Raw genomic sequence first — 14,114 nt, forward strand, 5'->3', positions numbered from 1 at the left:
CGGGCATTGGGAAGGATGAGCGGTGCCGGGAGCGTGCCACGGGAATTTGGGGTTCCCTGGAACCACTGTGGGTGTGACCCCCCAAAACCCCCGCAGTGGGGAGGGCACAGCACCTGCTGGGTGCCCCTTTTGGGTGGGGTTCTCCTGGCACCTGGTGGCACCTTGTCCCCTTGTGTCCCCTCTCCTGTTCCCACGGCTGTCACCCACCCAGGGGTGTGGCACCTTATCCCTGCCACCCCATGGCTGTCACCCATCTCGGGACGTGGCACCTTGTCCCAGTGTCCCCCTGCCACCCCCATGGCTGTCACCCACCCAGGGATGTGCCACTTTGTCCCTGCAGCCCTCGGTGTCCCTCTGCCACCCCCAGAGCGTCCCCATTTCCCCTTCCCAAGGTCATCCCCCACCCAGGGACCCTTCCCCACCCCACATCATTCCCCCTTTCCCATTCCCACTGTTGTCACCCACCCAGGGATGTGGCACCCTGTCCCTGCAGCCCCCCGGGTGTCCCCTCCTCTCCCCCCTCGGCAGGAGCAGCCCGGGGGATGGAATTTGGGGAGGGCTGGGAGGGTCTCGCCTTCGGCTCTGCGGCAGCCGCGGGGGTCCCCGGAGGGGCCGGGCAGGTGCATCCCGGGGAGGAGGGACGGACGGACGGACGGACGGACGGACGGACGGATGGATGGATGGATGGATGGATGGATGGATGGATGGATGGATGGATGGGGACACGGGCATGGAGGATAACGAGGACACCGAGCCCCCCCCGACCCCCGCCCCAGGCGGAAGGGCGGCCCCGGCGGAGGGGCGGGGAGGGGACGGCGGCCCCGCCGGCTCTGCCCCTTCGCCGGGGCTCGGCGGAGCGCAGCCGCCCCTCGCCGCGCCCCCTCCCCGGCAGCCGGAGCTCGGCAGAAGCCGGCGGGAGCCCGGCGGAGCCCGGAGCGCGCAGCGGAGCCCGGCGGGGATGCGGGAGGCGGCGAGCGGCTGAGGACCCGGCTCCGGCCGGGCGGAGCAACCCCCCATTCCTCCCTCCGCTTCGGATTTGGGATCTACCTGACCGCCTTGGGAATTATTAATTTTTTTTTTTTGTCGTCCTCCCCCCCCCCCCCCCTTTTTTTTTTGCCTGATTTTTTTAACACCATTTTTTCGCACACGTGGAGGAGCGCGTGGATTTCCTACCATGATCTTGGCAAACGCCTTCTGCATCGTCCTCCTCGTGGGTGAGTGGCCCCAGCGGGGCTGCCGGGGGCGGGGTAGTGGCGGCTGTCGCCTGCCCGAGGTGGCGCGTCCCCCCCCCACCCCCCCCAACCCTGGGCGAGGGGCTGCGGGGGCTGGGGCGCCGAGCGAGCCCCTCCGAGCTGGCACCGGCGCTGCGGCACGAGAGAGAGCGGTTCAACTTCATCCCCCATTCCCCGGCAACTTGGAACGGGGAGGGGGACACGGGGGGCTCAGGGGACACGGGGGACACGGGGGACACCAGCCCAGCCGCCCCCTCGGGGCCGGAGCGGGCAGGATCACCCCGCAGCCCAGCCCTGCCCGTCTCCCATCCCCGCTCCCCTTGGCAAAGCAGCGTTTGCCTTTCGGGGCAGATCTCCCCCTCCCGCTGCCCTCCATCCTCCCCCCCGATCGTTCCAGAGCTTGGGAACGCGCTGTGGACGCTCGGCGGGCAAAGTTGAGCTGGCGGCTCCGGTTCCTGCGTGGGGGAATCGCCGTCCCCGCGCCCGGATCGCGCCGGAGCCGCGGGCTCGGCTCGGAGCTCTGTGCCCGGAGAGCGCTCCGGATCCCCGGCAGCAGCCGCTGGGAAGGGGAGCACCGGCAGACCGCGCTGCTTTTGGGGTGAAAAGGAAAGGAAACGGGCAATGTTGGGGGTTCGCCCTCCGCGGCTCGGGCGTGCCGCGCTCCCGGGGCCGCTCCCGGCTCCCGCAGCCCCGCGGCTGCCGGGGATGCGATCCCGGCTCGCTGCAGCGCCCGGAGAACTTTGCGGAGCCATCCTGGGCTCGGGGACAGGCACAGGGGACAAGGGACAGGGACAGGAGGCCGCTGGGGGAGACTTGAAGGTTGGCACAGCTCCGGGGGGGCTCCCGGTGGAACGGGGGACTCGGGCTCTGCCCGGCTCCCAGCGCCACCCCAGCCATGGAGGGGTGCCCCCAAACCTCTGGGGAGGGGGGAGCGAGCCCTGGGTTGGGGGAGCCCCTGCCCGGGGGGTGCCGGGCTCGGGTGGAGCCCTCGGACACAGAGAAAGGGGCACTGGGGGGGCGGGGTGGGGACACCCCCGTGCAGAGCGGGGGAAGAGTGCTCCAGCCTGGCTGGGGGCACAGCTGGACAGCTGGACATGTGTCTGGGCACAGCTGGACAGGTGTCTGGGCACAGCTGGATGGCTCGGGGGGAGATTTGGGGCGCAGGGACCTCCAGGGGGACAGGGGTGCCTCACCTCAGGCATCCAAACCAGGGCCCACCCGCCCTCACGGCGGGGTTGGCATCAAAGCAGGACCCTGCCCCCCGTTTCTGGTGTCCCTCCCCCCATCCCTGGGTGTCCCCAAGGATCTGGGGACCCTAAGCAGGGCCCCTGCACCCCCAGATTCATGGATGGGGTGACCACGGTGCTTTCCATGGCGTGACCTTGCTCTGGGGATCCTGGAGCAGGGAACATCCAGCTCTGCCCAGCCGGCATCATTCTGCGGGGTTGGCATTGAAGCAGGACCCTGCCCCCCGTTTCTGGTGTCCCTCCCCCCGTTTCTGGTGTCCCCAAGGTTCTGGGGACCTCGAGCAGGAACCCCTGCACCCCCAGATCCAGGGAGGGGGTGACCTCGCTCTGAGGATCCTGGAGCAGGGAACATCCAGCTCTTCCCAGCCGGGATCATCCCCGGGAAGCCAGAAAATCCCTGCCTGGTCCTGGCTGGGGAGCTGCGTGTTCCGGAGCGATCCTCGCCGGGAGAAACATTTCCCTCTAAAGCTGCCGCGTGTCCGGAGCTCCCCGGCAGCAGCAGAGCAGGAGAACACGGATTAGAGCTCGGCAAGAGGCTGCTGGAGCCGGGAGGAGCGGCAGGAAAAGAGGCCAGCGCCTTGTGCAGATCCTCGCTGTGCTCCGGCACCCCCGAGCCTGCCGAGGATTAGCCGCGAATTCTCTGCAGATGTTTCAGCGCCGCGAGTTCGGGCAGGGCGGCTCTGCCGGGAAGGGTTTTGTTTTTTGGGGATGGAAAATCATCCCCCTCCTCAGCTTCCCCCTCTACCCAAACTCCTCGGGGGGAATGAGGAGCCGGGAGGAGCGGGGGGCTCCAGGGGAAGAGCCCAGGCTGGGAAAAAACCCCAATCCTGCGGGATTTAGGGGCAGCACAAAGGGCTGTGCCCGCTCCGGGATCCGCCGGCGCTCCCGGTGCCACCGAGGGGCTGGCAGGACCCCGATCCCTGCAAAACCGCAGGGAAAAAGGTGGGAAAATGGTAAAAACCAGGAGGATTGGGGCCGGCTCGCCCACACAGCTCATCCCTGCTGCTCCCCCAGGGCGGATTTATTGCGGGGTTCCCAACCCGGCCCACCCGGCACCGGGAGGGCACCGAGGGTGTTCCGGGTGGTGCCAGGGCGAGGATGCGGCCGTGCCCTGCCCGTGGGGACGGGAATGGGGCTGGAGGAGGGGATTTTTGGGAAGAGGCTTCTGGAGAAGTGTGAGTTGGAGCTGGGCTGGAGCTGGAGCTGAGCTGGGAGAGGTTGGAATGTGGTGGAGCTCTGGAACGGTTCTCCACACCCCGTGGAGCTCTGGAACGGTTCTCCAAGCCCAATAGAGTTCTGGAATGGCTTTTCACACCCACTGGAGCTCTGGAACAGTTCTCCACACCCCGTGGCGCTCTGGAATGGTTCTCCACACCCAGTGGAGCTCTGGAACAGTTCTCCAAGCCCAATAGAGTTCTGGAATGGCTTTTCACACCCACTGGAGCTCTGGAATGGCTTTTCACACCCCCTGGAGCTCTGGAATGTTCTCCAAGCCCAGCAGAGCTCAGGAATGGCTCTTCACGTCCGGTGGATCTGTGGAATAGCTCTCCATGCCTGGTGGAGCTCTGGGATGGTTCTCCATGAATGCCATGGGATTCTGGAATGGCTCTCCACAGCCGGTGGAGCTGAGGGATGAATCTTCACACCTGGTGGAGCTCTGGAATGGCTCTCCATGGAATTCTGGAATAGTCTCCGTGCCTGATGGAGCTCTGGAACAGCTCTCCACACCCCGTGGAGCTCTGGAATGGCTCTCCATGGAATTCTGGGATGGCTCTCCATGGAATTCTGGGATGGCTCTCCATGGAATTCTGGGACAGCTCTCCGTGCCCGGTGGATCTCTGGAATGTCTCCAATACCCTGGAGTGGTTTCCCTGTGGCCACGGCTGCAGCAGGAGAAGTTTTTCCCAGTTTCCCATTTTTTGGGTGCCTCAGGATGGGATTTCCCGGTGTGTGAAGGTGCAGAGTCCCAAGGCATCACCCCAAAGGCACCATCCATGGTGTGGTGAGGCTCTGGCATTCCCAGCCCCGGATCAGCGTTTGGGGTGCCCGTTCATCCTCCAGCCCCTCCAAGGATCCCGTGTGGAATACAATCCTGCCTGGCCTGGCCTGGCCTGGCCTTCCCGAGGGGAATCTACTGCTCCAGGCTGGATCTAAATGGCCGTGGGGGCTCCTGGGTGCTCTCCCGACCTGCCAGAACCCAGCAGGGCCCGTCTGGGGACATCGGCTGGACACCCGGACCTGTGGGACCTGTGGGATCTGTGGGATCTCTTCCTTGGAGTGACCACGGCCAGTGGAGCTGTCCCCACCTGGGCATTGCCCACCCTGCTCCTGTCCCTCGTCAGAGGTGGGCAGAGCTGTCCAGGGACCCTCTCCGGTGCCAGGGACCCACTCCAGTGCCAGGGACCCTCTCCGGTGCCAGGGATGTGCTCTGGTGCAGGATCTGTGGGATCTGTTCCTTGGAGTGAGCGCAGCCAGCAGAGCTGTCCCAACCTGGGCACTGCCCACCCTGCTCCTGTCCCTTCTCAGAGCCCTCCTGGCACCTGAGGTGGGCAGAGCTGCCCAGGGACCCACACTGGTGCCCTGGGACCCGCTCCAGGCCCAGGGACCCGTTCCAGTGCCAGGGATCCGCTCCAGTGCCAGGGATCTGCTCCAGTACCTGGGGACCTGCTGCAGTGCCCGGGGACCCGCTCCAGTGCCCAGGGATCCCCTCCGGTGCCCAGGGATCCCCTCCAGTGCCCAGGGATCCCCTCCGGTGCCCAGGGACCTGCTCCGGTGCCAGGGATCCCCTCCAGTGCCCAGGGACCCGCTCCAGTGCCAGGGACCCGCTCCGGTGCCAGGGACCCGCTCTGGTGCCCAGGGACCCGCTCTGGTTCCAGCCGCTCCCGAGGGACGGGAGCCCTGCGCAGCCCAGGGGTGGCAGGGGACCCGCCCCGCCCACTGGGGGGGACACACGGGTGGCCCCTGTCGCGTTCCTGTAGGTGTCACTGTCCCCCTGCCAGACCCGGCCTGGGAAGGGGCTGCCAGCGGTGCCAGGCGGGAGGGGACAGGGACGGGGGTCACCCCTGCCCACCGCCCTCGGGGGGCACCAGGGCGGGCACAGAGAGGGGTCCCCTCCCCCAGGGTCCCCTCCAGGTCCTGCCATTCCCGTTTTTCCCTGCTCCAGGGCTTTCCTGGGAGCGGGGGGGTGGACGAGGGGCGGGTCCTGTGCCCATCACCCTGGGGACGGGGGGGACACCAGCGCTGCCTGTCCCCAACTCCCCCGAGAGGGGACGAGCCAGGCTGAGCCTGGGCCGGATTTAGCAGGAATATTTTATTTCCAGGGGGAAAGGCAGCTGCAGAAATGCTGGGGATGGCTGTGGGAATGCGGGGCAGGGTCCGAGAGGGGACAGGGACAGCGACAGGAGCCGGCCGGGCGGGCACAGAGAGGGGTCCCCTCCCCATCGTGGGTCCCCTCCAGGTCCTGCCATTCCTGTTTTCCCTGCTCCAGGGCTTTCCTGGGAGCTGGAGGGTGGAGAAGGCGCTGGGAGTGACAGCGGGCCCTGTCCCCATCACCCTGGGGACAGGGGAGACCAGCGCTCTCAGTTCCCCCGAGAGAGGCCAAGCCAGGCTGCGCCCGAGCCGGATTTAGCAGGAATATTTTATTTCCAGGGGGAAAAGCAGATACGGAAATGATGGGGAATGCGGGGGCAGGGTCCGAGCGGGGACAGCGACAGCGACAGCGACAGCGACAGGAGCCGGCCGGGCTGGCCCGGTGCCGCCCCGGCAGGGGGAAGCGCCTGTTGGGAACCGCAGCTGCCCCGCGGCCCTGCCAAGGCTCCAAAACCCATGAGTCAGATGCCCTAAAAATCCCGTGACGGGGATGGGAACGATGAGCAGCCAAAGGCGGGCTCGGGAATCGGGATGGAGCCGCTGCTCCCCGGGAACGCGATCCGGGAACGGATCGGGGTCATGGATCCCTTCGGATGGAACAAGGAACAGCAGATCCCCCGGATGAGGTGTGGGGTTAACCCCGCACCTCCCCACCCGCACCGGGGAATCTCGGCTGCGGGGGAGCAGGAGATTCCGCTTCCACATCCCCGGAATTGCTGCAGGACGGGCTCTTGGAGCCCCGCGGCCCTGCCAAGGCTCCAAAATCCATGAGTCAGATGTCCTAAAAATCCCGTGACGGGGATGGGAACGATGAGCAGCCAAAGGCGGGCTCGGGAATCGGGAATCGGGATGGAACCTCTGCTCCCGTGGGTCTGGAGAGCTCCGGGAATGCGATCCAGGAACGGATCGGGATCATGGATCCCTTTGGATGGAACAAGGAACAGCAGATCCCTCAGCTGAGCTGTGGGGTTAACCCTGCACCTCCCCAGCCGCACTAGTTTTTCCCAGTTTCCCATTTTTTGGGAATCTCGGTTGGGGGGGAGCAGGGACATCCCTGGAATTGCTCCAGGCCGGGCTGGACGGGGCTCGGAGCAGCCTGGGGTAGGGAAGCTCTCCCTGCCCGTGGTGCTTTTAAGGTCTCTTCCCACCCGAACCGCTCCAGGATTGTGGGGTCCCATTGCAGCCCCTGCCATGGGCAAGGACACCTCCCACCACCCCAAGGGGGCCTCGGGCACTTCCAGGGATGAGGCAGCCACAGATCCTCTGGGAATTCCATCCCAGCCCCTCCCAGAGAGGAATCCTTTTCCTTTTCCTTTTTTTCCTTTTTTCCTTTTCCTTTTCCTTTTCCTTTTCCTTTTCCCCTTTTCCTTTTCCTTTTCCTTTTCCCCTTTTTTTTCCTTTTCCCCTTTTCCTTTTCCTTTTCCTTTTCCTTTTCCTTTTCCCCCTTTCCTTTCCCCCCTTTCCTTTCCCGGTGTTTTAACCCGAATTTCCTGGGGGTTTTTACCTTTTCTTTCCGGGTTCTTTTAATCTTAACTTTTCCGGATTTTCATCTTCGGTTTTAATCTTAATTTCCTTGTCGTTTTTCTTTTCCTTATTCCTTTTGCTTTTAACCTTTCCTTTTCCTGGGATTTTCACCTGAGGGTTTTAATCTGGATTTCCTGGGGTTTTTTATCTGAATTTCCTGGGGGTTTTAATCTGAATTTCCTGCCCATTTTCCCCTCCTGGAATCCCCATATGCTCTATCTGGGGTGCTCACCTGGGGGTTTAAAAGTGAATATCCTGAGATTTTCATCTGGGGTTTTAATCTGAATATCCTGGGGGTTTTAACCTGAATTTCCTGGGGGATTTGATCTGAATTCCTTGGGCTTTCAATCTGAATTTCCTGCCCATTTTTCCTCTTGGGGTCCCCATCTGCCCTATCTGGGGTGCTCACCTGGGAGCTCCGTATGAATTTCTTGGGCCGTTCACATGAATTTCCCGGGACTTTTAATCTGAATTCTCTGGGCTTTCAATCTGAATTCCCTGCCCATTTTCCCTCCTGGGGGGGTCTCCATCTGCCCTACCTGGGGTGCTCACCTGAGGGTTTAAAATCTGAATTTCCTGGGATTTTCCCCATTCGCCCTATCTGTGGGACTCCTTCTGGACCTTCCTCCCTAACCGTGCCCTCCTCTCCCTTCCTGTCCCAGATGAGATGCTGCGCTCGCTGGCCGGGCCGCCCCCCGCGCCCCTGGACTGCATTCGAGCCACGGAGCTGGGCTGGATTAAACACCCCCAGATTAAACCTGGGGGTTTTAATCCGAATTTCCTGGGGGTTTTAATCTGATTTTCCTGGGATTTTCATCTGGACTTTTAATCTGAATTTCCCTGGGGTTTTAATTTGAATTTCCTGCCCGTTTTCCCTCCTGGCATCCCCATCTACCCTATCTGGGCTACTCACCTGGGGGTTTTAATCTGAATTTCCTGGTGGTTTTAATCTGGATTCCCTGGGATTTTAATCTGAATTTCCTGCCCATTTTTCCTCTTGGGGTCCCCATCTGCCCTATCTGGGGTGCTCACCTGGGAGCTCCGTATGAATTTCTTGGGCCATTCACATGAATTTCCCGGGGGTTTTAATCTGAATTTTCCGGGGGTTTTAATCTCAATTTCCCGGGGGTTTTAATCTGATTTTCCTGGGATTTTCATCTGGACTTTTAATCTGAATTTCCCGGGAGTTTTAATCTGAATTTCCCGGGGGTTTTAATCTGAATTTCCTGGGGGTTATAATCTGAATTTCCTGGGATTTTCATTTGGGATTTTGCCTATCTGCCCTCTATGTGGGACTCCTTCGGGTCGGTGCTTGTTGCTCACCTCCCTCCTCTCCCTCCCTGTCCCAGATGAGATGCTGCGCTCGCTGGCCGGGCCGCCCCCCGCGCCCCTGGACTGCGTTCGCGCCACCGAGCTGTGCGCGGCCGACGCGGGCTGCAGCTCCCGGTACCGCACCCTGCGGCAGTGCCTGGCCGGGCGCGACAGGAACACCCTGCTGGCCAACCGCGAGTGCCAGCTGGCGCTGGGCGTGCTGCAGGAGAGCCCGCTGGAGCGCTGCCGCTGCAAGAGGGGCATGAAGAAGGAGCTGCAGTGCCTGCAGATCTACTGGAGCATCCACCTGGGGCTGGCCGAAGGTATGGAGGAGGGGGGGCGGCTAAATGGAGGGGTTTGGGGTGGGGGGAATGGGGAGACCCCAATGGATCAGCATGGGGGGAATGGGGAGACCCCAATGGATCAGCATGGGGGGATGGGGAGACCCTAAAGGAGCGTTTTGGGGTGATGGGGATGGGGAGACTCCAATAGATCAGCATGGGGTGATGGGGAGATCCCAAAGGAGAGTTTTGGGGTGGGAGAGATCCCAAAGGAGAGTTTTGGGGTGGGGGAGATCCTAAAGGAGCATCTTGGGGTGATGGGAATGGGGAGACTCCAATGGATCATCATGGGGTGATGGGGAGACCCCAAAGGAGTGTTTTGGGGTGGGGGGAATGGGGAGACCCCAAAGGAGCACCTTGGGGTGATGGGGAGACCATAAAGAGAGTTTTGGGGTAAAGGAGGGTTTTGGGGTGGGGGAGATCCCAAAGGAGGGTTTTGGGGTGGGAGAGAACCCAAAGGAAGGTTTTGGGGTGATGGGAATGGGGAGACTCCAATGGATCAGCATGGGGGGATGGGGAGACCCCAATGGATCAGCATGGGGGGATGGGGAGACCCTAAAGGAGAGTTTTGGGGTGGGAGAGAACCCAAAGGAAGGTTTTGGGGTGATGGGAATGGGGAGACTCCAATGTATCAGCGTGGGATGATGAGGATGGGGAGACCCTAAAAGAGCACCTTGGGGGTGATGGGGAGACTCCATTGGATCATCCCGGGTTGATGGGGATGGGGAGACCCCAAAGGAGCACCCTGGGGTGAGGGGGAGACCCTAAAGGAGTGTTTTGGGGTGGGGGAGATCCCAAAGGGGAGTTTTGGGGTGATGGGGAGGGGGAGACCCCAAAGGACTGCCCTGGGGGAGACCCTAAAGGAGAACCCTGGTGTGATGGGGAGGCCCCAAAGGGGCGTTTTGGGGTGGCAGAGATCCCAAAGGAGAGTTTTAGGGTGGCTGAGGTCCCAAAGGCGTTTTGGGGGAGAGATCCAGGGGTGGGGGGGTCCCAAAGGAGCATTTTGGGGTGGCAGAGATCCCAAAGGGGCATTTTGGGGTGATGGGGAAACCCCAATGGATCACCCTGAGGTGATGGGGTTGGGGATGGGCATGAGGACACCCTAAAGGATCACCTGGGGTGATGGGGATGGGGAGACCCCAAAGGACAGCCCCGGGGAGACCCTAAAGGAGAGTTCTGGGGTGGGGGAGACCCCAGTGGGGTGCCCTGGGATGATGGGGATGGGGAGGGGGTTGCTATCTCTAGATAGAGCAGATGGGGAGCCCAGGGAGGAAAAATGGGCACCGCAGGAAATTCAGGTGAAAATCCCAAGAAATTCACATTAAAATGCCCAGGTGAGCACCCCAGGCAGGGCAGGTGAACGCTCCAGAAAAGAGAAATGGGCACCCCAGGAAATCCAGGTGAAAATTCCAGGAAATTCAGATTAAAATCCCAGGGAATCCAGACGGGCACCTCAGCCTCAGCCCCCAAACCCACGGGTGCTCGTGCCAAAATCCCCTGGGCTGGTGGCAGAGCTCCCTGCCCGTGGGAGCGGGGTTGGGATGAGATTTTAAAGGCTTTTTCCAGGCCAAATCGGGCCGGGAATTCTGGAATTCCGCGGGAAAGGCGTGGCCGAGGGTGGGAAAGCTGGAGCTGAGGATGGAGGGGTTGTACCTGAGGACGTGGGAAAACTCTTCCAGAGGATGGGAAATCTGGGAAAATTTGTTCCAGAGGATGGGAAAATCTGTTCCAGAGAATGGGAAATCTGTTCCAGAGGATGGAAAAGCTCTTCCAGAGAGAGGGAAAACTAGGAAAACTGTTCCAGAGGGTAGGAAAACTGGAAAAACTCTTCCAGAGAATGGGAGATCTGTTCCAGAGGATGGCAAAACTCTTCCAGAGGATGGAAAATCTATTCCAGAGGATGGGAAAGCTCTTCCAGAGGGTGGGAAAACTAGGAAAACTGTTCCAGAGGGTGTGAAAACTGGAAAAGCTCTTCCAGAGAATGGGAAATCTGTTCCAGAGGATGGCAAAACTCTTCCAGAGGATGTAGGGGAGCCGTACGTGAGCCCAGGGCCCCCCTTGGGTGAAATTCCCTTCCAATCTGGGTCAGCGCAGGAAGCAGAGCCCCAAACCCCGGCCCAGAGCAGGAATTAAGCTCTAATTGTTTTCTCCCGCTCATTAGCTGCCCTCATTGAGCAGTTTCCCGGGTTTTTTGGGGAATGGATGAGGGAATTGGGATGGGAATTGCACCTGGAGGAGGAGGAGGAGGAGGGAAGAGCGGCGATGAAGCCGAGCGTTAAGGACAGACAGAAGCTTCACGGTGCTCAAACCGGCGTGGAACGCAAATTTGTGGTTTTTAGCGGAGATTTTGGGGTTCCCCTCCTCGCATGAGAGCTCTCCCTGCTATTAGGGAGGCTCCAGCCTCCTTCGCGGGGGTTAATTGCGGCCCCGGGCAGGTCCAGGGCCCCGTTAATGCTCGGTAATTTCCCCGGCGAGCAGCAGGAGTCAAGCGGGCGTTTAATTATTGATGGCAGCGATGGAGGAGTTCGCGGGGCCGCGAAACGCGCTGGATTCGAGCGGGAGAGGCAGGGAGGGGAGAGGGAACGGCCTGGAGAGGGGTTTGGATCCTGTTCCTGTTCCCAGTGAGGAGCAGGAGCCGCCCTCGGGGCATTGTCCCCAAATCCCATCACCCCGAGAGCAGTGGTGACATCGCTGGGAAGCTGCAGGGAGCAGGGACATCCCAGTTCCCTCCCAGATTTCCCAGGAATGGGGCCGAGGAGCAGGATTTGGATCCTGATCCCCTGATCCCATTCCAGGGGAGGATCAGGAGCCACCCTCGGGGCATTGTCCCCCAATTCCATCACTCCAAGAGCAGTGGTGAGAACCTGCAGGGAGCAGGGACATCCCAGTTCCCTCCCAAATTTCCCCTTTTCCCTCCCAGATTTCCTGGGAATGTTGCTGCAGAGCGGGGTTTGGATCCTATTCCTGTTCCCAGTGAGGAGCAGGAGCCGCCCTCAGGGCATTGTCCCCAAATTCCATCACCTCGAGAGCAGCGGTGACATCTCTGGGAACCCACGGGGAGCAGGGACATCCCAGTTCCCTCCTAAATTTCCCTCCCAAATTTCCCTCCCAAATTTCCCTCCCAAATTTCCCTCCCAAATTTCCCTCCCAAATTTCCCGGGAATGTCCTGGAGTGGGATTTGTGTCCTGTTCCCATTCCTGGTGATGCTCAGGAGCCACCCTTGGGGCGTTGTCCCCAAATCCCATCACCCTGAGGACGGGGACAGCCCAGCCCAGCATCCCAGTGGGGCCTTTCCCTCCCAAATTTTGGGATCTCCCTCCCAAATTTCCTGGGAATGTCACCGGGCTCGGAGCAAACCCTCGTGCTTTGCTCGCCACCTAGATTTCCACACGGATTTCCTGAATTCCATTTTTAGGGGAATTTGTAACAATAAAAGAACCCAGAGCTGAGCATTTTTAGGGGTTTTAGGTGTTTTTAGGGGATTTTGTCACCATAAAAAACAGCAGAGCTGAGAACAGGTTTTTTAAATTTTTTTAAAGTGGTTTTAGGGGGATTTTGTCACAGTCAAAGAACCCAGAGCTGAGAACAGGATTTTAGGGTTTTTTACATCTTTTTAAGGGATTTTGTCACAATAGAAGAACTCAGAGCTGAGAACATGTTTTTAGGGTTTTTTAAAGTTTTTAGGTGTTTTTAGGGAATTTCATAGCAATAAAAGAACCCAGAGTTCAGAAGAGGTTTTTAGGCTTTTTTTTTTAGGTGTTTTTAGGGGTTTTTGTCACAATTAAAGAACCCAGAGCTGAGAACAGGTTTTTAGGTTTTTTTACGTTTTTAGGGTTTTTTAGGTTTTTAGGGTTTTGTTGGCGTTTTTAGGGGAACTTGTCACAACAAAAGAACCCAGACTTGAGTGGGGACCCCAAAACTTCCAGCCTTGAACTCAGTGCCCACCCCCTGGAATATCCCAACCCCAATTCCCTCCGCTCCTGGAATCCTTTGGGATTGGTCACCACCTCAGCCAAAATTCCCAGAACCTCTCCCAGATCCCCTTTTCCCTTTAATCCCAATTCCAATTTTGCTTTTCCCTCCCTGAACCAAGGGGTTGCCTGTGCCTGGAACTGGCTGATTTTATTCACCACGGGCTTTAATTTGCTTTTTTTCTCCTTTTTTTTTTTTTTTTCCTTTTCCCTGCCAAAGGAGAGGAGTTTTATGAAGCCTCCCCGTACGAGCCGGTCACCTCTCGTCTCTCTGATATATTCAGACTCGCTTCAATTTTCTCAGGTAATAAAAGCTCCGTGTTTTATCTCCTGCCTTGAGCTGCTCCCAGCGAGGGAAATCCTCCATCCCTCCCGTCCCTCCATCCTCCTTCACTCCTCAGCCTCTCCTCCCTTTCTCTTCCCCACAAATTTGGGGTCCTGAGCATCATTTGGATGCATTTTTGGGGTGAGTTCTTTCTGTTTCTGTTCATCCCAGGCAGGGATTTAGGGTTTTAGCTTTTTGCCTCCTGTATTTATTTATTGGAGGGTCTTCCCAAAACAAATCCTGGTGTTTTTAAATTCTAGGGTCTCTCCAAAACAAATCCTGGTGGTTTTTTTCATTCTAAGGTCTCTCCAAAACAAATCCTGGTGTTTATTTATTGGAGGGTCATTCCAAACCAGATCCCGGTGTTTATTTACTGGAGGGTCTCCCCAAGAGTTCATTCCTGTTTGGGTTTCTAGGAAATGCCTCGAAAAGCTGGAATTCCCGGCATTCCCTGAATTTGTGCTGTCCCAGCACTGGGGAAGGCACAAAGCCAGCCCTGGCCTCCAGCCGGGGGTGCAGCAGCTCCTCCCGTGGAATTCCCTGTGGAATTCTCTGTGTTCTGCAGGATTTGGGACCCTCAGGATGGGCTGGGAGCTGAGGGCAGCAGCCTCTAGCTCAGGGAAGCTGCTGGGAGAGGGATGCTGAGACCCCTTGGAGCATCCCTGGGTCCCCTTGGAACATCCCTGGGTCCCTTGGAAACCCTTGGAGCATCCCTGGGTCCCTTTGGAGCATCTCTGAGCCCTTTGGGAGCATCCCTGGCTCCCTTAGAACATCTCTGTGTCCCCTGGAACCC

The 14,114-nt window shown here is 59.5% G+C and overlaps 1 protein-coding gene across 1 annotated transcript in view; it reads left to right on the top strand.

Annotated features, from left to right (window-relative positions):
- The first annotated feature begins 1,121 nt into the window (after positions 1 to 1,121).
- GFRA2 (GDNF family receptor alpha 2) overlaps positions 1,122 to 14,114 on the top strand; it is a 29,560-nt gene continuing 16,567 nt past the window's right edge. Inside the window, exons 1-3 of the mRNA XM_030964253.1 lie at positions 1,122 to 1,214; positions 8,722 to 9,006; positions 13,217 to 13,300. Coding sequence (XP_030820113.1) covers positions 1,175 to 1,214; positions 8,722 to 9,006; positions 13,217 to 13,300 — 409 coding nt within the window. The 5' untranslated portion in view covers positions 1,122 to 1,174. The remainder of the gene's footprint in view (positions 1,215 to 8,721; positions 9,007 to 13,216; positions 13,301 to 14,114) is intronic.

This window comes from Camarhynchus parvulus, chromosome 22 (genome assembly GCF_901933205.1).
Source record: "Camarhynchus parvulus chromosome 22, STF_HiC, whole genome shotgun sequence".
Classification (NCBI taxonomy): Eukaryota; Metazoa; Chordata; class Aves; order Passeriformes; family Thraupidae; genus Camarhynchus; species Camarhynchus parvulus.